Raw genomic sequence first — 22,914 nt, forward strand, 5'->3', positions numbered from 1 at the left:
TCTTTGTAAGACTGGTTACGGTTACGGTAACCCACGTTCCGTACGCCCCTAATCTCAAGAGCTCAATTCGTTTGCCAGGTAATAAGGACTCTCTTCTCTGGATGTCAAATCAGTTGCGAAGGACTGCTGTCGGATTGAAAAGAACAGAGAACTTATTTCCCAGCTACAGATTTGGAAAAGGCGACAGAAACTCCAGAAGGAGTGTATTGCCAGGCTTTGAATGAGAAGGAAAACCCCAGCAAGGAAAGTCTCTTGATCCTGCGCTTTTTTAGTTTAGATGAAATCCTCAAGCAAGGCATGGCATAATATTATTTCACCAAGTGGGATGAAAGTCAAGAAGAAGGTAAGCTTCTTCTATCGGTTTTTTTCGGACAGCAACTTTATAGCTTCCTCCGCACCACTAAGAGTCTCAGTTACTCGAGAAAGACTTCTTCTTATTCCAGTTCAGAAGACCGGGCTTGAGACCAAAAACGAAAAGCAAGGAAAAGAGAGAGAAAGACCTACCAGAATAGAAATGAACCAGAGGGCCCTTAGTAAGGACAAAGACTTCTACCGGTCTAGAGGAAGTGTGCTTGAAAGACTCGGCTTGCCTACTGGCCGTGAGAGCTCACTTCCTTTAGTCCAACTGGCTAGCGGAAAGGGACTTCACCTCTTTCTCTTTCAAAAAGCTGGCTGGCCCAGAGAAAATAGCCTTGAAGAATGATAGAAAAAAATAGCTATTTAAGGAAATAGGAAAAGATAATAGCAGGCTGGACGCTAACTTTAGGCCGTCTTCAAAAAAAGGTGTGGAAGGACGGACTGCTATCCAAGATATTAACGGTCCGATAGAACTGCTATTAGTCCTAGGCTATTAATGGTCTAACTGCTATTACTGTTATACACCTGTATAGATGGCTTTCAAAACTAACTGCTCGGATAGGAGGGCTAAAGAGCTTGCCCCAGAACCTCGACAACCTTAGAGCCTAGCCTACTTCCCTAGCTACTGGAACTCTTCTGGCACTGGATTACAGGCATTCTAAAAGGGCTCGAGAATCAAACTACCTAATATTCCTTACTTCAATGGGGCTAGGAGGGTGATAACTATATTCTTGCCTAAAACAATTCTCGCCTAAAGGATAAGCTATATTAAAGTCTTACTCCAAAGATAACATATTTTGATTGATTTAAGCTCAACATCTATCAGAAGGTTGGGTTCGTTTGATGGCAACTAAAAAGTACTTAATGAAATTACACCTATAGAGCTGCTCTAGCTTTGCTTTAGCACGTACCCTTTCCGATTCGATTCATATCAGGCCCTTACTGTATCACACTACTTTTTCCTGGAATGACCTTCTCCCAGGGGATCCTGGAATTCATTCTATTTCATATCCACGGGAAGAGACCAAGGAAGAGTACGATAAATTAAGGGCGGCTGGCGGGAAAAGAGAAAGATGGTGTGTAAGGTAGGGCCAAAGAAGGTAGCATGGCTACTAAATGCTTTAGAAATTGCCTGAAATAGCCAAGGTCAGTATAGAGCTTTCCAGCAAGCAAGCGAAGAAAGCGGAAGAAGATACCTTTGTATAGGCTTGATTGAAAGAGTCTAGCCTAGTGCAACCGGGACGAAAGGAAGCTTCCTAATGGTTGAACTAGAATCTGTCTGCAGTTAACATTGCTAATTGAATTGCAGTCAATCTTGCTAGATCTTTTTAAGTGGTTGAATTCAGGCTTTCAGTCATTCTATCATGGCATGGCTATGCTCTTCTATGAATTCCCCAATGTCAATTAACATTCATCACGATCGGGCAATTCTATTTAAATTAACATAAAACTTTCTTATTAAATGTTAAATGAATGGCTGTTTTTACTTGTCTTTGGTTCACACGGACTTGGGTATAGAAAGGAGCTAACCGCGCTTACACTAAAGAACAGCAGCATCAAAGCACTCGAACTTTATCGATGGGATTTGATTCAGAACCCAGTTTCTTCCTTCTTCTCTGACGAGGTAGAAAGAAACCTAGGTTCGGTGTGCTTCGTCTGTAGTGGAACTGAGACCTTAGCGCAACTCGCCTTTTTCTGTTTAAGACCGTTTTGAGCCTATTTGGTTTGGTTACAGATAAGCCATCTAACCGTTCATCAGACCAGAAGACCAGAGTTATGCCTTCTAGGCTTTTTCTACTGATGGAAAAATTCCGTCTACTCGGCTATGGCCAGTTACGACGACTCCTTTGTAATTAATTTAAATTGAATTAATACTTAACTCCTTTTTGAGTCAAGAATCCTTGTGACAAGATCAGTCAGAGCTCTTTCCCCCTAGAGCCACATCGTTATTGCCTTTCAGTCGCCCCCTTGCTCTCTCGCTGCGAAACCGTTACTCTATCTATAGCTAGATTAGATCCATTCCTACTCACCCGGGTACTGGTATTTCCTATTTACTATTTAAAGCCGTGAACCTGAACTCATTCTTTTCGATCTTTTAGGCTCATCTCCAACAAAAAGAAAAAATCTACTCGCTTCACACTTGCTATATTTGCCTGATCACTTCTCTTACTATCTTCTGAATGTTGATGCCCTTCTGCTGTCGCGTATGGTGCTGGTAGGCCATCATATGTGTGTGGTGCGGCTCTAGTCTGAGAACTTATGCCGTCTTAGTAAGTCTGAAGCTGCCTCAGCTCTTGTTTAGGTGTGATTGGGAAATCTGGACATTATATCGAATCTCGTAGTGGACAGGCAACTGTTTGCTTTGAAATAGTCTTGCTTGTGGTTCGTGACCTAAGCCTTGAATATAGCTGTGAAAAGTATGCCCAATACCTAAGGTCTCTTTTTCCGGTTTCCAAGAGGTGTAAAACCAGAAAGAAAGATACTGGTCATTGCTTTACTAATAAAACCAAAACAAGAGATAGAGCTGGGGTTCAAGATGGCACGGTTCCAGCTTTCCCGGTTCAGCTGTCGGGGTACTAGTAACTAGTGTGTGGTGTCTTTCTCTTCTTCTCTAATGGCTGCCCCTATTTGAATAAGGCTGGTCCCATTTTAGACATAGTAAGAAGAGTAGCAATGCTAGATTAAGAAGGGGTAAAGCCATAACTCTGCACAAACGAGAGAAGAAGTTGAGTACGACTATGATGTATAAGATAAGAGGGGAAATGAGATGTTTGTGGAATAGCAAGCGTTGGCTTTCAAGCTAAGGTATTAAGTAGTAGCGCTGGGGGTCTGGGGGGCACCCCGGGATAAGGAAAACTCAAATCCTCATTCTTACCCGGGAAAGAACTCTGCTTCCCCCTACGGAGAGTGAAGTGACCCATGGGATGATGGGGCACGAGCGCTAATAAGATAGCTTTCAGAAGCATTTATCTCTTGTTAAAGAAGCTCGAAACTTACCAGATAGAAGAATTACACCATGAATAGCGGTATAATTTTTCTTCGACTTGGCATCGATCAGTACTTGGTAAGGTTTTATGTGCCTCTTCTCTTGTGCGGAACTCCCCCTTACTTAGGAGTTGGAGGGAGGCATCACCTAATAGCTCAATTGTGGAACCTACTGAAAGGGCTCGGCTAAAGCACGACACTGAGTTCATCTACCAAGCAGAAAGAACCAAAACAACTAATAGCCTAGCCCCATAAGTTCATGCTTTTTGAGAACTCCCAACTATTATCTAGAAAGATAGTGTAACTTTGAAGAAAGCAGCTCTACGCAAGCTAATTAAAGAATGTTTATTGGTACAGGGACATGTTCCTTCGCGCCACCTGTAGTGGGTAAAGAAAAGGATGAAGCTGCATTTACACTATGAAACTAGCGCACCAAAAACAACCAATCCATTCACACGACTTCTATTTCGAGATCAACGCGCTACGAACGGAGTCAATAAAGAATCCACGACTGATTGAATCAGCATGTATCTCAGGTACTAGAAAGGTTGTGGTTCTCTTTCCGGAATTCAAAATGCTAGGATATCATCAGCTTCACGAGCCGCAAGCTACACTACCTTCTTCCTTTGGACGGTAGAACGACCTATTTCTGCCGATCCATTTGCAATTGAAAGCAGCCTATCATAAACTATTTGTCCGCCCCTTATTGGAAAACGAAAGCGTTGAACAGGTTACGGGCAAGGATCAAAAGGCATTTTAGAAAGGTATGCCGCTTCACGAAGAACTTTGATCCATAAAGAAGCACTGCAGCACTACCAACCCAGTCAAAGAAAGAGATTCGGCACCAACTAAACGAAGTCCCGGTTTTCTATCTTCAATCAATACGTAGTAGCCTTTGAATCTCCCAGGCAGAAAGGCGTTCTTAACGTCAAGTTGACGAATAGGCCAGCCTGTTAGAGGACACTGTGGGCCCTAGTTTACTTGTTCTCTTTGATTCCTCCTTCCTGACTGAAGAGATTCCAATCTCAAGAGCTAAAACCAAGCCCATGATAAAGAAGAAGGAAGGCTAAACCACTCAACTGGGCAAACGCTGCGTCTTTCTCCTCTATGGAAGTTCTTTGAATGCCTCTTTCTCAAAGGTCTACGAGAACTAAGAGAAGCCTATATCTGCGCACCCTACTTCGCGGGACTAAGCAAACATCTTTCAAGGAAGGAATTGACTACTACCTTAGAACTTTATAACCTTGCTAGGTTTACTTTGAGATAGACTAAGGACTGATTCCATTTCATACGTCATATCTGAGTTTCAACGTACGAGGTCCATATCCTCTTTGAATCCCCTTTTTCAGGTCCTAACAGAACAGGGAGGACCGTATTCATCAAGAAACGTAGTTTTCTCAGTAATAAGATAGCGCTGGGATAAGGCGTAGATAAGGAATTGGCTAGTCTCAGTCTAATAGGGTACGGAACGCTCCGAGAGACCACTCCTTAATTCTTCCTTACGGTTAGCGAAGGGACCCATCCGTATGGGGCCCGAGCGTTACTAAGAGTCTAATCGAAGCATTGCGCTGTGGCTCTAGGTCTTTGACCTTCTTTCTATCGACTTGGCTTAAGGTAACCCCTTACTCTCGGTCTTCTTAGTGACCTGAGGCGAGGGTGATATCATAAGCTGTTGTCGGAATAACAGGTAGAGAATACGCCGTCACTGATGACTTTACTGCTTGACTTTGCTTGTATCAGGTGAAGAGAAGGGGGTGGTAGCATGTCCTTTACAAGGCTAGGCACAGGAGGAAGCATCCGATCTTTAGCATCCTAGCCAGGCCTCAGAAGCTTCTTTCGCAAATCCGCTTTAGCATATCTCAATGAAAGAAGTCTTCGTTCAAATCCGCCGACGAAAGCAAACCAGACCCAGCAGCACCCGAAGCTACTTCATCAAAAAAGGAATTGAGTTATTCTGAAGCCGTGGATGAGCCGATCGAAAAAGCGATTGTCAGCCCAGAATTTATAGCTCGCACTTGACCTTGAAGCCGGATTCCGTCTTTCTTTGTTTATCGGCTGATATAGAGAAGAAGCGAAAGAACCTTTACTTCCGAGTAGCTGAGACTAACCTTGAAGGCAGGTGAACTTGTTTAGGAAGTGGAATCGTCTTACTTATTATCGTTGATGTCGCATATACGCTGCATCGAAGAAAGCCGAAGGAAGAGTTGATGCTAGAACAGCGGATCTGATCAATGTTATAAGGAAGAGCTACTAAAGTAAAGAGTCCGACTTGCATGTCTTAAGCATGCTAACCTATCATTTACAGACATCTTAGATGAGAAAGAGAAGATAGAGAACATGCCATCAAAAGGAGGAGAATCCGATAACGGATTCCCTTAAAATCATATCACTGCAAGGAAGGGAATAAGGATGGCATCGAATAGACTCTGGGACTTGAAAGAGAGTTCTTTTTCCGCCTTAAAGAATGAATAACAAGATCACGGCCACTTATGGATAAGAGCAAGAGTTTTGGCTTTATCCTTTCCATCGAGCTGTCTGGTCTAGTTCATCTGCTCTTCACTACCATCTATCTAAGCGCTAAGAAAGGTTCCCGTCTGGCTATCTCCTTCTCAGATGAGAGTAGGCATGAGAACTCAATCACGAAATGCCACAGTAGGCTTGTTTTCAAGAAAAAAGGGGTTTCAATAAAGGTCTCAATGACAACCTACTGGTAGCACCTCAGAGATGTCTATTCCTCTCTCTGATAGTCAAAGTAAGCCAAGCGCTAGCAAGCTGAAGTGAAGAAAGTTCATCATAGAATAGAAGGGAGAAGAAGCCGGGGAAGAGATCTTCCTTTGAGTCCTACTCTGAGTTGATTCTTCTTGGGAGCTTTTGTCCTTTATCGAAAAAAGTCAATCAAGGCGTTACGTTAGCCCGTTAGCAGTTAAAGGCTTGAAAGCATGCCCAGCTAGTTCTGAGTTCCTCCTTTGGATTAGCGGTTGAGTGTGCCAAGCCGGGCAGGAGTTATTGCATTGATGCCGAGAATTCAAGCTTTGGAAGACGGTCAAGGAAGCAAGGCAGTGGCTGCTATGGATGAGTGAAAGCTTCTTCTTCTTTTTCTTTTTCGATGGTAATTGAATAGCCCTTCTTCGATTCCTTAGGAATTTCGTATCGTAAGGGCAGCTGGCCTTGGCTTGGGCTATCTGAGGTTTACTTCTATTTTCACTCCTCCGAAACTTGAACTTGCTTTCCCACCACCTTCTAATCGGAGGAAACCGAGGTTTTTTATGAGCAGCTCAAAATGAACTATTTGCGTAAGTCCGCAAACAGCTCAGCTTTCAGTCTTATTGCACTAGCATTCGATGCATCAACTATGGCAGTTCCGATAAGAAAGAAATAGCTAGATTCGAGAGCCCAACTGGGGATACCTTTTTCTTATATAAATAGGCATTATGCCTATAGAAGTACTCTAGCTCTCACCGATTCTTCTTCAATTGCAGACCCCTCCCACTCCACAAACTGACAACCAAACCATGCACTCTAAATTGGACAGTCTCGAGGGTAAAGTAGAGCAACTCTCTAAGAAGTTTTCACAAATCCTGAAACACTTGGGTAAGCGCCCTGTAGGATAGGATTTCAAGGATTCAGTTAGGCAGTTAAAGGCTTCCCCTTATTTATTATTATTTCTAATATAGGGTAAGTGCACGGAAGACTTCCCACTTCTGGGACACACGGCGCCCTAATAGGATGAGTCACGCAACCCCTAGACCAACTGTCAGATTTCCCCCTGATGGTGATCTCCTTCCAACCTTAGATCCTAGAGCGACACTTGATGATGGTGATCATTTTCATGAGGACCAACCCATAGAGTTCCAGTCGGACCCCATGCTAGGGTTCCAGATAGACACAACAGGCGTTCACCACAACCTCCTAGGTATGGTCATGAGGATTTAGGAGACATTACTAGGAGAGTCAAAGTGGATGTCCCTGAATATGATGGAAAGTTGGACCCTAATCTCATATCTTCAAAGATTGGTTGGATAACATGGAGGACTCTTTTGATTGGTATGGCATGTCTGACATAGAGCGTGTTCGTTTTGCCAAGATGAAGTTAATAGGATGGATGTAACCTTTCAGCCAGCGGGCCTTGATGTCCGAGAGGGAAGGGCAGCCAACCGAGCTCAGAAAGCGAAGCCATCGCCTCCAGTTATTCCAGTGGTTAGGAATCTGAACCGGCTCGGCTCCCTTTTTATTGGTCGAGTAGCTTTCCGTGAAATAGCCTTTATCTCATCGCCAATGGCCGGGTGAGGAAGTTTGCCCTTCGAGAACTCAAAACAAAACGAAAACAACTGCTTAATGCTTTTAATAGCTTATAGGGGCCCAACTCTGCTAATCCGGACATTCGCTAAGATTCCCTAACCAAAAGAGGGGGCACTCAAGACCTGGATACCCTAAAACAAGACCACCACTTCCCTTCCCGCAGAAGAGGAAGAACTTCAGTCTGGTTGCGCTTCGGGACGACTTCCCCTACCACTACTGTTAAATAGCGCCCTCTTCTCTTAGTATAGTAAGCTGGCGGGCTTCTCCCAAGAGAATGCCTTCACTCCACTCCCCCTTAAGACGCCTATGGAGAACTAAGGTACCATTAGGAGTATCCTTTCCGAAGGCAGGGGGAGCTCGAAAACAACAAACGCCACTATTAGTACTTCCTCAGAGCGATTGAACTAGCCTTTTGACTAAATAGATATGGGCATAGAGAGGGAATCCTGAACTACAGGAAAAAGGGAGAGCTACTTGCCAGCAGAAGTAAAGAAAGAAGCAAAAGCTTTCGCATGTAGTCACTCAAATCCCTTTTTTTTTACGTAAGTAAGCCTGCTGGCCTTGGGAAAGACTCCATCAAGGGTCTTTCAAACTCCACAAGACTCCTGCTCTCTCACTGGCTAACTAACGAGGTCCCTACAATGTTGTTTCAGTTTTTTTATTTTTTTATTTTTTCTTAAATTTTTCATATTTGAAGAAAAGTGTTTTGGATGTTTTGGGATTTTTTGATGTTTTGCTATAATTTTTTTTCGTAAAATTGTAGGTCTTTTTACTGAAGAAAGGTATTTCATATTTGGAACTTATGTGGCTTCTTATTTTTGTCATATTTCATATACTTATTAAATTCATTCTAATTGCTTCTATGAAATAAAATTATGAAGATTTACATATTCATATTTTGGCTACTTATATATTTATATTTCTTTACTAGTTTTTAGTTAGCGGCTAGTTGTTATTATATATTCTTTCTTAAAAATCAAAAAAATTAAAAGTTGAGAGCACCATAGTTTTTTATTGGTTGAGGACATATGTAGACCATAAGAATTATATCATGTCTTTACATTGTGACATAAGCACCAAGATAAAATCAAGTTCTTAAAGAGTTGTTCTAGTTGTTATGTATTTTAATTTATGTATTACTTTTGTTTTGGTGAATGCTTTTTTTACATTCAAACTATGCTTATGGTTTTAAATTAACTCATATTTCTTTGTCTTAATTTTTGGTTTGTGCTGCTGAAATTAGTTTATGGTAATTGTTAGATATGAAACCAGTTAACCTAAGAAATTAAACTATTGATAGTGCCATTTTGTATACTGGATGTGTCTATATTAGTAGTGAAAATGGAACTATTTCAGTTGTTGTCTTTATTCGCTAAACTTAGATGATTGTGTTTGCTTCAGGGATTATTTGGGTTTAGTTTTGTGTTTTCTGATTGATATTTATTGTTTTTTTCTTGGCAGATTATGAGAATTTTTACAAGAATAAGAAAATGTCGAAGGAGGAGAATAAAAAAGCACAGGTCCAAATAGATGTGTCTTTAATAGTTACAGGATTACTATATCCAAATAGATGTAACAAACAATGAAATTTATATTGATGTTAATATGTTGACAGAGAAATTGAGTAGCTTGAAAAAATGATGTTCACATTCATATATACTTAGAAAGTTTATTTATGAATAAATTAGGTTCTTTGACATTCAAAATAAGAATCTAATAAATTTTTAAGAGTATAAATTACTTAATCTAAAAAATGTTGAAAATCTAACAAAAAAATATTCGAAAATTTAGCTGAAAATTCAAATTTTAATGGCAACTAGAACTACGATGACTATCTAATTAAAACCACCCAAACCTCCAAAGGTGATCAACAAGGTTTGATTGAAATAAACATATGCATAAGAACAAAAGTTAAGTTTTTTGTTTAAGATTAGTATTAATAAGTGTTGCTTATACAATCTTCTTCCCCAAGTCAATCTTCATGAGCTTAGCAATTAGGGCAGTGCACTTTTTATGCTAGCAACACTCTTGATCACGCAACCTGAGATGGAGCTTCAGTTTCTCTATCTGACCTACTTGAGAAACTAAGGTAGTCGTAGCTTTCTTCGTTTACTCTTTCAGTTTGAGAAAAATCACGGTCTTAACAAAAAAAAGTCCACAAGTCTCAAAAAATAATATTAAAGTTCTAATCAGAAGACACATCAATTAAAAGCACATCTGTTGAAAATACATCTAAGCAAATTTTAAACAGAAAATACATCTATTAAAGACACATCCATTAAAAACGTATTCAATAGAAGACACATCTATTAAAGACATACCCAAATAAATTGTAAACAGAAAACACATACATTAAAGACACATCCATTGAAAAACACATTCAACAGAAGACACATCTATTTCAGACACATCTAAATAAGTTGTAAATAAAAAACACATATATTAAAGACACTTTCATCTAACACATTCAAACAAATTTTAAATAAAAGACATATCCAATCCCTGATAAAAGGATATGAAAGAATCGTCCAGGACTCCATCTATATAAACATCTAATAGTTACCAAAATATCAAGGGAAAAAACCAAAAAAATTCTCCAAAAATATCTCTTAATACTACAATTTTATATGAACAAATTCAAACCCAATTTCAAATATCTCTTAATATACATATACTATCTTATGCAAGAAAAAACCAGCAAAGCATTCAGATATGGAAGAATAAGTTCAAATAAAAATCAAAGAACATCTCTTATGAACCACTTACTCTATTATATGAATCCTACAAAAATGTAAGAACATCCTCTACTAACAAAACAAAACCCTAAAAATCTACTAACATGTCAAAAAACAACAGGGAAGATGGAAGATCAGCAACGTGTTTGATGGAAGGGGAGGTGTACTCGGTAGAAGACTGAGTTGTCAGCTCGATGTATGGGGATGGGGAACCAGTGACGTCTTGTATTCGTGACGACGACGTTGACCTGTGCTCGAGCTTGTGGCGGCAGCGATGAGAAGTGACGTTGACGACGATTGCATTCGTTCAAGCAGTGACGAGACCGACAAGCTACATAAGAAAAGCACACAGGCGGCGGTGATTAGCTTCCTTGAAAACGACGGCTCCGGCGGTGTTTCAGTGACTTTAGTGTACAGAGGAAAGAGAAGAACGGCGGTGGTAGAAAAAAGTAGGTGAAACGGTGAACTGAAATTCTAGCTTAGGGTAAAAGTGAATTGGGAAAATTGGGTTGGTGTTTTTTTCATTGTTGTGGGCTTTGGTCCAACCCATTAAGAGTTGGCAGATTTTGGCAAATTTCTTCTTGGTAATCTAGCATAGTTGTAATAGAAATATCAGATTCTGTTTATTTGACACTTAAGCAACTCCACTCATAAATAGTGGGGAGAGACATATAATCGCAAAGAGACATGATTGATGGAGAAAATGAAAATTGTTAAAAAAGATAAAAAAAAAAAGGTATTGTGAGATATAAAATTTTAATTCCTCTCTTGTACTCTCTGTACTCTTTATTTTTTTATTATAATTAATATATATTTATCTTTTTGTATTGAATTTTAGAATCGATTATTATTTGTATTATATATATTTTTAGGGTAGTGCTAAGGAGTCAATGGCCTAAGTTGATTTTGGAGTTCAACAAGGATCGAACCCTTGACCTTTCGGATCTAGAACTCTAATACCATGTCATGAACCCACTCATCCCAAAAGCGTAACCTGACAGGACAATGTAACACTAATGGTCATATCTCTAATACTTCCTAAATCTCCATTGTACACATTGTACGCTTAGACCATTGGCTTCCTATACTTTCCCATATTTTTATTATAATTTAATTTCAAAATCAACAGTAACACCTATCAATACATTATTTATTTTTTAGATCAAATATTTTTTTTGTTGCCAAAAAAAATTTCAATTTCCAAAATTATTGTCTTCAATAAAATGTCCTTCCCTTCGCAACAAATTTTAATCCACATATCACATCAAGCCCATCATTAACCTTAACCCACACGCACAATATTTCTCTTTCTTGGGGACAGAGTCCATGTGCCGAAGACGTTTGGCGTTTAGGTGCGCATATCTCTTGTCTTCGGCTGACCGGTGCGCTTGATGATGATAGCCGTCGGATCTTGCTTTTTTTAATTCAATGGCAGAAATCACTCTATCTATTCCTTTCTTTGATCGGCTAGTGGACATCTTGTGTTAGAGGAGTTAGTTTACAAAATTTACTTTATAGTTGGTTATTTTTTTTACATACGAAAGTTATTTGGGTTTATGTAGAATTAGTTTACGATGTTTTAAGACTAAAACTAGTGGCAGTTAGTGATTCTATTTTACGCTAAATCAGAGATGATGGAGGTGGCCTGGAAAGGAAGGAGATGCCCCGTGGACGTCGTTTGACGCATTCAAGAAACGCTTTGATGTTTACGTTTCCGTCACTGACCGTCAATGGAGTTGCAGGAAGTTTTCTCCCGCGGAATCACAGTGCAAAGTTGACTCTCTGAATGGCGCATCTGTCGTGACTCATTGGTTTGGAGGATGACGATCTGCATAGTATCATCGCCGGAACGGGTTTCGATAGCCGTTGATAACAAGGAGTGTTGTTTCGGGTACATATGGCTTTGCCGGAGACGATCAATAAGGAAGGATCTAAGCGGCCTGGAGATGGTGGGCTAGAGAATGACGAAGGAGAGGCAGAAGGTATTTTGGGTCAGACGAGTCATGTTGGAACACTATTGGTTGGACTTGGCTCCATCCAGATTGGCCTGTAGAGAATAATTTTTTTCTCAAACTAATGATGAGCTCAAGTGTTGGGTTATTAATTATTTTGTTAAAACTATATCACTGGTTTGGTATGGTCCTCTTTACAATATCCAAGAAAAAAACCCAACATAGTTGAACAAAGAAGAAGAACACCAAAATAGTTATTGCATAGCTGACCAAAATAAAAAAAGAAGAGGAACACCAGAATAGTTATTGCATGTATAATTAGTTACTGAACAATTTAACAGCAGTATTAAATATTTAAATTTCTGTAAGATATAACCCAATAAGTAAATACTTTGTAAAACCAACTTATTTGATTAACGTAAAGTTTTGCCATATGTGCACTAAAAAATGATGTTGTTGCATAAAATTAAATGAAACGTTGAATAATGAACATGCACATATTTTCCAATTGAACACTAGATTGTATTCATATAATAATGAACCTCTTTTATTTTTGGAATAATTAAAAGAATAAATAAAATTATTTCGTTTTAAAAAAACAAGAGATAACAGTTATTCAATGAGAAATTAAATTTATCGAGTTCCCTAGCTAAACAAAATTTTAAAAAACCAAACCAGCATTGACGTTTTCCATTTTCGCATTTCTAGATAGTGAATGAAAAAAATATCTAGGAAAACGTATGCGGTACTGAACACCCTCCCCCATGGCAGTATATTAAAAAGCAAAATGCTACAAGGTCATTTACAAATTTGGAGAATGTATAATATGGACACACACAGCATATTGTTGGAGGTCATCTCTCCTCTTTATAATCTTCAATAATTCTTCCACCAAGTCCTTACAAATGGCTGGAACTTCCTAAAAGGACAGAAAGAAAGTGAACGTATCCATTCAGGACGAATGTCCGCTGAATCTTCTTCCTCGTGAAATATGATCGAGGATTGCCACGATGGTTGCATCAAATTCGATTGATGATCTGTTCAACATGTAGGCGACGTGTAATGTGTTCCTGGGTGCGGCGAGTTCAGACGCTGTATACAAGCATGCAACCGTCTTCACACTGCAAGCCCTTGCCGAAACACAATCAACCACTTACACAACCAACACATACTGACCTATAGGACGACGACGAGAAATACTGCAACCAACAATGGCAGATTATAGATCTCCCGCTGCATCCAACGACAACAACGACGTGATGGCTCAGGTACGGTTGTGGTGCATTGGCTGGGTTTCTATAGTTTTTTTTTTAATTATGCTTATGCTGCTCCCGGTTCTACTAAGGTAGTTGTTTACTACAACGTATTAACAAAAGCACAATGCCAAGAGGACCAAAGAACACCAGCCCAAACGCCAACACTTCGAACAACGCTTTGCTCGAAATAATGCAAGAGGTGCTTGAGAACACTAAGGTTAGTGACACTCATGTCAATTTACACTATAACTGTTTCGGTAGATCGAACCATTTGACAGATCTATTCCGATTTTCCATGAAAGAGCACCAATGCCGAATGGCGAGGGTCAAAGCGGAAATGGTCACGATGCGATTGTTGGTGGGCGGTCTCAGAGAGCCTCTCACCTAGGTGCGAAATGGACCTGCGCAGCCAGAACGCTCGCTGAATGTCAACGCAACGTTTGATGAAAACCAAATAAAGAAACAAAGACTACCAGTCATCGACAGGGAATGCGTGGAAAACCCATTGTCACATGCATCCAATTTCACCGGGAGACAAAGGATGCTTCCCGGAACGATGAGGAAGAGACTACACCCAATGTCGTCAAAGAACTGCGCCGGAGACGTCAACATGTCTGTTTTCGATCACGATGACGGTCAGAAACGGACAGTGCATCCAAAGATCTGCAGGTCAAACACGCAAAACGTGGAACATGTGCCAAGAGGTGCCAAGGCCACATGCTTCTTCAGCGAATTCAAGGCAAAGCTATACAACGGTAACCGAGAGACTGTATCGCCTCAGCAGAGCAACAGTAGGACCAACCCGAACGAGCGTAAGGGATTGCAAGCCACACATGACAGGATAAGCAGTTTTCCCTTCAAGGTAGTGACGTCTTCCGACGAGAGCTCATCGAAACCTGAAAGTAGCCACAGACAAACATCTGACACCTATAAATAGATTTCACGATGTTTCTCGTCAAACTTGACCAAGGCAGGAATCAACACCGCCAACGGATGGCCCATCTCTCAGCACGAGCTGGACATCTGTAAGTATGTCTACGACCATGATGCTGGCCCCATGTAAATATTCTATCCGAAAATCAACAACTGAATCTGTCTTTTGGCGTGATAAGTGCCGGAAAGCCCCAGTTGAAATAGGCTCACGGGTATAACATCTTCCATTTGTTGACCGCAGAGAGGTCGTTGTACCTGTTGGGTCACAACATGCAACTCATTTTGACATGGAATGTCTGGTAGACAGCCGGCAACCAACCCTGAAGGCACGTAGCAATCTATCGTATCCTCTTCGAATTAATGAATTTTTTCGTTGACTAGGGTTTAATCTTTTCATGCGATGTCTGAGATTTCTGTCATCCGATGATTTGCAAATAATGGAGTTGATCACGCTCATGGTTGCATCGGAGGGAGAAACTGATGGAGATCACCCTCGAGCGGTGTGGTGCCTACATCCGAAGTTTGCGGTATGGCTAAATTTTAATTCTGTAGCTTAATTGAATCCATAACTATGATTTAACGTTCTCTGTTTTAACACAAGCCATGAACCGTTGACATGCACGGTGACGTGTTTGACCCGCTAACTACTCCCTGAGTAACCAGGCCCATGTCATGGACGGCGTCCCCCAATATTTTTGCGTAGCGATACGACAATGACCACATGCACCCGACGGAAGACCTGGGCCTTGTAAGTTACCGCCTGATAAAATTGTCGTACGCCGGTTCTGAACCTAGATAGACTGAATTATGACTATCTTATCGTATTCGGCTTGTCTATCAATCGCAGGTTTATATGTCAATATCGGAAGAAGATTGTGACAATCACTGGTTTTTTACTGTGGTGGACCTGTCAGAGAAGCAGGTCTTCCAATTTAACATGAATGCAACTAAAAATTCGAAGGCAAGAAGGAGACGTGTCATACAATGCATGGTAAGCGACGTACATAGGTTAATTCAGCATCCTATTTGTATACGCTAATCTTTTTATCTTGGCAAATCTGTGGCAGCTGACTGCGCTCGATGGAATCATTGCAACTGATGCATATAAAGAGTTACGCTCTAAGAGTGCTGCCGAGTTTGCCAGACTGAACATCATGACTGCACCAGGGTGCCAAACAACAACAGCAGTACAGGCTCCGGCATTTGGGTCATGCAATGGATGGCAATGGGACGACGGTTCACGTACGCGATGTTGCCAATTGTAAGTTAACTCATGCATACAAGTAAAATGCTATTACACTGTGTGTTTCTAATCTATGCCGTAATGATCATTGCAGCTTGACGAAGAGAATATCAGAATCAAAATGACTATTGCACTGTTAACAGGAAAATGCAACGAGGAAAGGAGTGCATTGCTTGCAAAGGCAGCGGATTCCCTTAAGACGTGGGAACCTTCTCTAAGCTACGTGTGAAGTGGCCCAATACAACATTTTTTGTCATGCACTGCAATTTTTTTTTTGGTTGTTGGATGCAAAAGTACAAGTATGTCACGTGAAATTGATGGGCCAGATCAATGGATGGACAGTCTTCGTGGGCTAATCATATTATAGGTCATACATCATATTAATGTTATTATATCCTTATGTTATTTAATGTTATTTTCCAAAAAAAACATAAAATACATAAATATACAAAAAAGTGTAATTATGAACAATTTACTTGCTATCATCGACTACATTACTCCGTCCATCCATCACCGAGGCTGACAATACAAAGTGAAATATCACTGAATCAGATGATGGAATAAATGATAAGATTATTTATAAAATTTAAATTTTGAATTAGTTGGGTTTTATCAGTTTTTTAGGAAATTGGTAATTGCACCGACATTAATACCCTGTCTAATCAGGTTTTAAGAGTTGTTAAAAAAAAATCAGAACGCCGGAGGTTTAAACAAATTAACACGCATACGTTTCGAAGAATAGGCAACCCATTGTAGAAACATAATAAAAGGGTCAACAACGAAGGATATATAATACATTGTGTATTATAGTGTATTTTCAGCTCGTTGCACGATACCACTTCACACCTCCACTTCTAGAATCAGTTGTCGGTTCCTTTCTTTGGTTTTACTGAAAATACACGATTAAAATCAATTAAGTCTAGAGCACAACCACTTACCATGAAAGCCAACATAGCAAAAACTTTTTTTAACGTCGAAAACATATTGAGATCCTCAGGTATATGTAGTTTAACAAAATCAACTTTGTAATTCTGACAGGGGATCTATAACAAGGTGAAATGTAGACATTCTTCAGTTTGCGGCTATCACCTACCGGAGAATGTGAAAAGGTTCGACCAACCTACCGTTGCAACACACGGTGGTGACGACTCTAGGCCCCTTCGCTCAATCGGCGAGAGACGTGACTAGCCCGGACGTGTTGGTCCCACCAAAGTCGTTGTTAACAAATCCAGCCTGCGTGTCACTATAAGAGCATTAGAATGAAGGAATCTCTGCAGTCGCATACGGATCCTCGAATAGGTTATCATAGAGCTGACACCAATGTAAAAACCAAATGATTATAACAATTTATCAAGGCAAAAATGTTAAGTAGATCATCTTTAAAACGACTAACCCACCATGTTAGTGTCCATTGAATCCAGGTCATCTGCAACTGCGTTGGATGACTCTATTGTGCGGCGGTCCACACACGTCGTCCTATTGTGTCCCACCTCCTGGCACAAACGACATCGTTAGGTTTTCTTTCCACCGTTAGTACCGTTGCCCTTTGTATTGCGCCTGGGTAGATTTCGTGCCGGGGCTCTGCCACCTTCACTGGGTGGCCCCTCGGGTGGAAGACTAGTGTCTGCTGCATCTTCGTTCTCGAAGTGCTTCAGCATCAGCATGGCAATGTCTCTTGCAAACTGGAACTTTTCAGTGCTGTGACATGCAATTTTGCACACTTTTTGGTACTAATCTATCAGGCACCAGTGTTGCGTTAGTTATACAGAATCCCAAATCATGCCCATCGACTGCACTGCCATCACTTTTGCATCCTTGATCCATCTCGGTAATATCAGAGACCTTGGGATCTCATGGACATTGTTATGAACAAGCACTGCAATTATATGTTCGCAGGGGACCCCGAAACATTCCATTCTCATGCACGTGCATCAGACCTCACTCATTTCAGACGTTGTAACAACACACCAATCTTTCCCCGAAGTGTCGTATCGAGCGACGGTGTGGATAAAATACAAACCATTGTCTTCAGAATCAACCACCCTCATTGCACAGGCCCTGTCAAAAATGGGAACAAACAAATAGAATATTGCCCGAGTATAGTTATCGGTTACACTACGCTATAACTGTTTCAAGTTGGTGGTCATAACAGGGTTACCCTTTGCACACTTGAAATCAGCCTCCACTTTCTTTGCACGAACGAACATCAAGCATCGATAGAAATGACGTAAAAAGTCAGGGTAACTGTATTGAGACTTAACATACCGTAATATCACAGCGTGCAAGCCCTCGCACCTTGCAAAATCCAGCAAAAAACTTTCCTCGTATGTGTGTTGTGGCACAAATGTGCGTTCTCTCGTACATGTCTTGTACCTATCTTTTATCGGTGACTCCAAATTTCTCCACCATCTCAAACCACTTTCTCTGGAATGTTCCACTCTCGTAGTCACCAAGCATGCAATCCTTAAACATCCTGGTGAAGTTAGGCTTTCCGATGTTGCTCGTGGCGTTTTGGAGTAGGTGCCAAGCGTAGAGTCGATGGTGAGGATCTGGAAAAGCTTGCTCGATCACAGACTTCATTTGCTTGTCCCCGTCGATTATTATGGACACGTGATCCTTCCCTTTCATTGCAGTTTGCAACTGTTGAAGCAGCCAAATATAGGTCTCTTCTTTCTCGTCTGCCACAAGTGCAGCGGCAAAGACAACTGTTTGGTTGTGGTGATTCACACCAGAGAATGCTACAAGAGGTGAAAGGTATACGTTTTTCTTGTACGTTACATCAAATGCAACCACGTCTACAAATACCTGGTAATCAATTTGGCTGGTGCCGTCACACCAAAACAAATGTTGTAGCACGCCTTCCCGGTCAACAACTTCTTTGTAGTATAGTGGTGGATCATTTTCCTTGCACTCTCGGAGATATCTTAGGCAAGATTCCGCATCTAGGCCACCCTCCCTTTGTTGCTTCACATTAACATTGTGCATGTCCCTTGTCGTGTAGGGAACATTATGATACCTGCCGGCTAGACTCGCCATAAAACCGTGGATTCGCGAGACGCCAATGCCCCCTTTGCGCATATCGTTCATCTGCTCGATGTCTGCTTTGCTCATCCTCCGATGGCCTCGAAGCATAGAAGAAAATCGCAACTCAAGAACGTGGTGGTTATGCGCGTCTGAAAAGTACGCAACGTGCCAACGTCTTAATTCATCGTCCATGCGAAGTAGCATCCTTGCAGGGCATCCACACCGTGTCTCGGCCCTCGGCCTTTTTTGCCGGTTAGGCATTGAGTAGAACTTCAGGGATCAATACCCTTGTCGGTGGCACACAAACTCTTGCCGTATCCTTACTTCGCCACATTTTTCGCCCTTGGAACGTCTCGCACTGAAGCCATGGTGCTTTGCATATTGTTGGTAGAACTCAAATGCAATGTCAACATCTGCGAAATTAAAGCGAATAACCTCCTCCTTGCTCAAGTTCAAAAAATCAATCGAAACCATCGATTCGCTGGAATCAATAGCGTACAAGTCATCATTCGTAAAATTGTCAGACATTTCCCAGACGCCGTCCAAATTGTCTTCCAATTCAACCGCATCCCCATTGTCGACATCGGCCTCCACATGATGGTCGTGCTCTGTTTCATCTTCCTCTAAATCGTACTCATCTGACACCATCCCTGCAAAGCCTTCGCCCTCAACCGATCCAACTCCATGGTCTGCTCCATCGTACATTTCTGCTTTCTCGGCGACACGCACGTCCCCAGGGGTATCTTCATCCCTGGCAACCCTGTGCCAAACAACAACAATGCGATAATTTAGCGAAATACATAAAATTGGGGATATTTATAAATCAAGTGAAGGGTGATAATACAATGGGTACCTTCTTTCCATTGATGGAGACGGTGAATCCATCAACTTCCGAAGACAACCGACAATGCAGATCAGGTACCGTCGTTGTCAGAGGTGAGGTTGTTGGTGTGATTGGATCTGCCTAAACAGAATCGTTAATACTGAACACTTTCTCAATCCAAAAAAATAGCATTTCGTGGTTCAAAAACTGCGAATCTCATCGGAAGAGTTGCTGGAGCAAGACGCTGCGGAAGCCACCATGGCTGAGTGGGGAGGTTTCAGTCGTTCTCAGTGTGATTGCGATCGTGACGGAGGAGAATGGAAGAAAGAGCGACAGTAATCGTTGTTAACCAAATATTAAGTATCCAACTAATTCAAACAATTAAATTAAATATATGCATTTTAAAAATCATAAAAGTGACTCTTATTTTATATGAAATTACAGAAAAAACCCAGAAAAACATGCATTTTCATTGTGACGTTCTTTGACTAATCGATGCACCAAACACCAAAATGACGTTTCGATGCACATTGTGCTCCCGCATACCGAATCCGTGTCCATCTTTCTTATGACTTTGATTCATTATCTATTGATCCAATTAGAACCCAACCTTCACACTATTTAGCTCGGTGATCTACTCCTTCCTCACATCATTCATCGGGTCCACCTCCTCTTCATTCCCACAATTCAACATTGCCACATCTATTAATAGAAATATTATATATAATATTTCCATTAATAACATCCTTCACCTAAACAATTCATTCTTTCCATTCTTCTTCCTATTATTCCCATAACAACTTGTTTCACACAATTTAGTTTACTCTTGATGATAACTTAAAAGACTTATAATGTCTATTCTAACATTTTTTTATGGTTTTTGACATTTAAGACTTGGTATAATTTTATGTTAGATTAGGCTAGGATAAGAAGAATAATTAAAATTTTTTGAATAATTTTATTATTATTGGAATAGTATTCTGCATTGGATCCTATTTTTTATTAGTATCACATTAAATTTATTTTTTATAAATAAATTTATTTTATAAGTATAAATAATAATTTATTTAATTTGTAATTTGATCCATTTTAATGTCTTGAACTTCCCTAAAAATTAGGCATACCATATGAGTAAATAGACAAATTATTTATGAGAGACTTTTTAAACATACAAAATACTAATTAATTTAGCAATCAATTTTAGTGGTTGCTAAAATCAATAGTTATTCTAATATTTTTTATACTAAAAATAAACAGAATCGAAATTCAATGTATACATTAAAGATGACTAAGGATGGACAAAATTATCTTACTATTAGAGGAGTTTTGTTTCCATTAATTTATTGTATATGTGGCCAATAAACAATGACTTGACACTTTTTATCATTATTAAGAGTATTTGACGCGAAAACTAACCAATTTTCTTATTAAAAAATTAATAAAAAATAATTATTCAAGCATAGAAACCATATAACTCAACTCACCACTTTAACAAATTGTACAAACCCATCCCACACAATATCATCATGTCCATATACAATCTAATTATCCATTTTCTAAGGTTGCTAATTTCAGCTCTCACCCTAACGAATATTCAGGTCTAAACATCACTTTCACACTTGTATCATGAGTCTATTCCCTCGCTCAAAATAGTATTGTGTCCCATTAAGAGTGAATGTTGCAACAAGTTAGCATCCAAAGAAATTTTTGTATACTTATCTTTAACTTCATCAAGCTGGACAAAATACTCACATTTTAATTTAAATTTCTGCTTCAATGATGATGAACAGAACAAGACATGAGTATTATAGAAGACTACCAATAAAAAAAGGAAATAAAAAAACATCTTTTTGAATTTAGCGTTGTTTGCAACTTTAACAGCACCTCAATGCCATGGCAGCATTTGCCACCATTCAAAGAGTATTTTTCTTTTGCTTCTTTCTCTTCGACGCAGCTCCAGTGGATAATCCACCAGTATCACTTAAACTGTTCTCATAAAGGTATTTTCTTCCAACCTCAAACCTAGACATGACTGTAATCTCTCACACTTATTGGCACTTATGGAGAAGGTTGTAAAATTAGAGTTTGATCAATCTAAGGCACAATAAAATCACTCCACCCTTTAATAATAATCTTTTGTTATTTTTAAAAGGGTTAACCAACAAAAATGCACTCTAAATTATTTAAATGCCGACAAAAATACATTCAAACTTTGCTATCAATAAAAATGTCTTTGAATAATTAAAAAACATAATAAAAATATCTAACAGTAAATATATATTTTCAAAAAATATCTTAGAGATCGAATTTTGATGCAATTTTTTGTAAGTATAATTATAAAAATAAGATATTATTATACTTAAAATTTGGTGATTTTTCGTTAAGTATATATTTTTTATATTTTTTGTTAACAACCAATAATACTTTTAAAGAATCACAAAACAATATATACTTATAAAAAAACACCAAATTTTAAGAATAATAATATCTCATTTTTCTAATCATGCTTGCAAAAAATCGCATTAAAATTCAATCTTTAGTGTATTTTTTGAGAAATACATATTTAATGTTAGATACATTAAATATGTATTTCTCAAAAAATACATTAGTGATTGAATTTTGATACAATTTTTTACAAACATAATTAAAGAAATGAAATATTATTATCTTTAAAAAATTAGTGATTTTTCTTTAAGTATATATATTTTTTCTAAATTTTTGTTAACAACTAATAATACTTTTAAAAAAGAGCAATGCTAAGGGGACAGCAATTTTTGTGATTGTTAGCCATCAACTAGCCATCAATGATGATTTGATGGTGTGAGATTGGTATAAGATTTCATCCAATGACTCACATTTTTCTGCTGGTTATATGCTGGCCAAAATTCAATAGAATTGCTGGCCCCTAAACTTTCCCTTTAAAAAATCACAAAAAATATATACTTAAAAAAATCATAAAAAACATATACTTAAAAAAAATCGCGAAATTTTAAAAATAATAATATCTCATTTTTTAATTATGCTTAAAAAATCACATTAAAATTTAGTTTCTAAACTATTTTTTGAAAATATATATTTATCGTTGGACATTTTTATCGCGTTTTTAAATTATTTAAAGACAATTTTATCGATAATAAAATTCAGATGCAACTTTATCGGTATTTAAATAATTCAGAGACGTTTTTGATGATTAACTCTTTTTAAAATAAAGAAATTTGTTATTTTTTAATTTCAGATATCCTAAACAAGGATAAAGATCAGAGTGCTAAGTCACCGTTCTAAATTTATCGAAAACAAAACTCCTGTA

The 22,914-nt window shown here is 39.1% G+C and overlaps 1 protein-coding gene across 1 annotated transcript; it reads right to left on the minus strand.

Moving 5' to 3' along the window:
• Positions 1-18,133: 18,133 nt before the first annotated feature.
• Positions 18,134-19,045, minus strand: LOC112701175 (protein FAR1-RELATED SEQUENCE 5-like). Its single transcript, XM_025751969.1, has one exon. It carries the CDS (start codon positions 19,043-19,045, stop codon positions 18,134-18,136), a length of 912 nt encoding a protein of 303 aa, XP_025607754.1.
• Between the last annotated feature and the right edge of the window lie 3,869 nt (positions 19,046-22,914).

The sequence above is a fragment of the Arachis hypogaea genome, chromosome 7 (assembly GCF_003086295.3).
Source record: "Arachis hypogaea cultivar Tifrunner chromosome 7, arahy.Tifrunner.gnm2.J5K5, whole genome shotgun sequence".
In the NCBI taxonomy this organism is placed as follows: domain Eukaryota; kingdom Viridiplantae; phylum Streptophyta; class Magnoliopsida; order Fabales; family Fabaceae; genus Arachis; species Arachis hypogaea.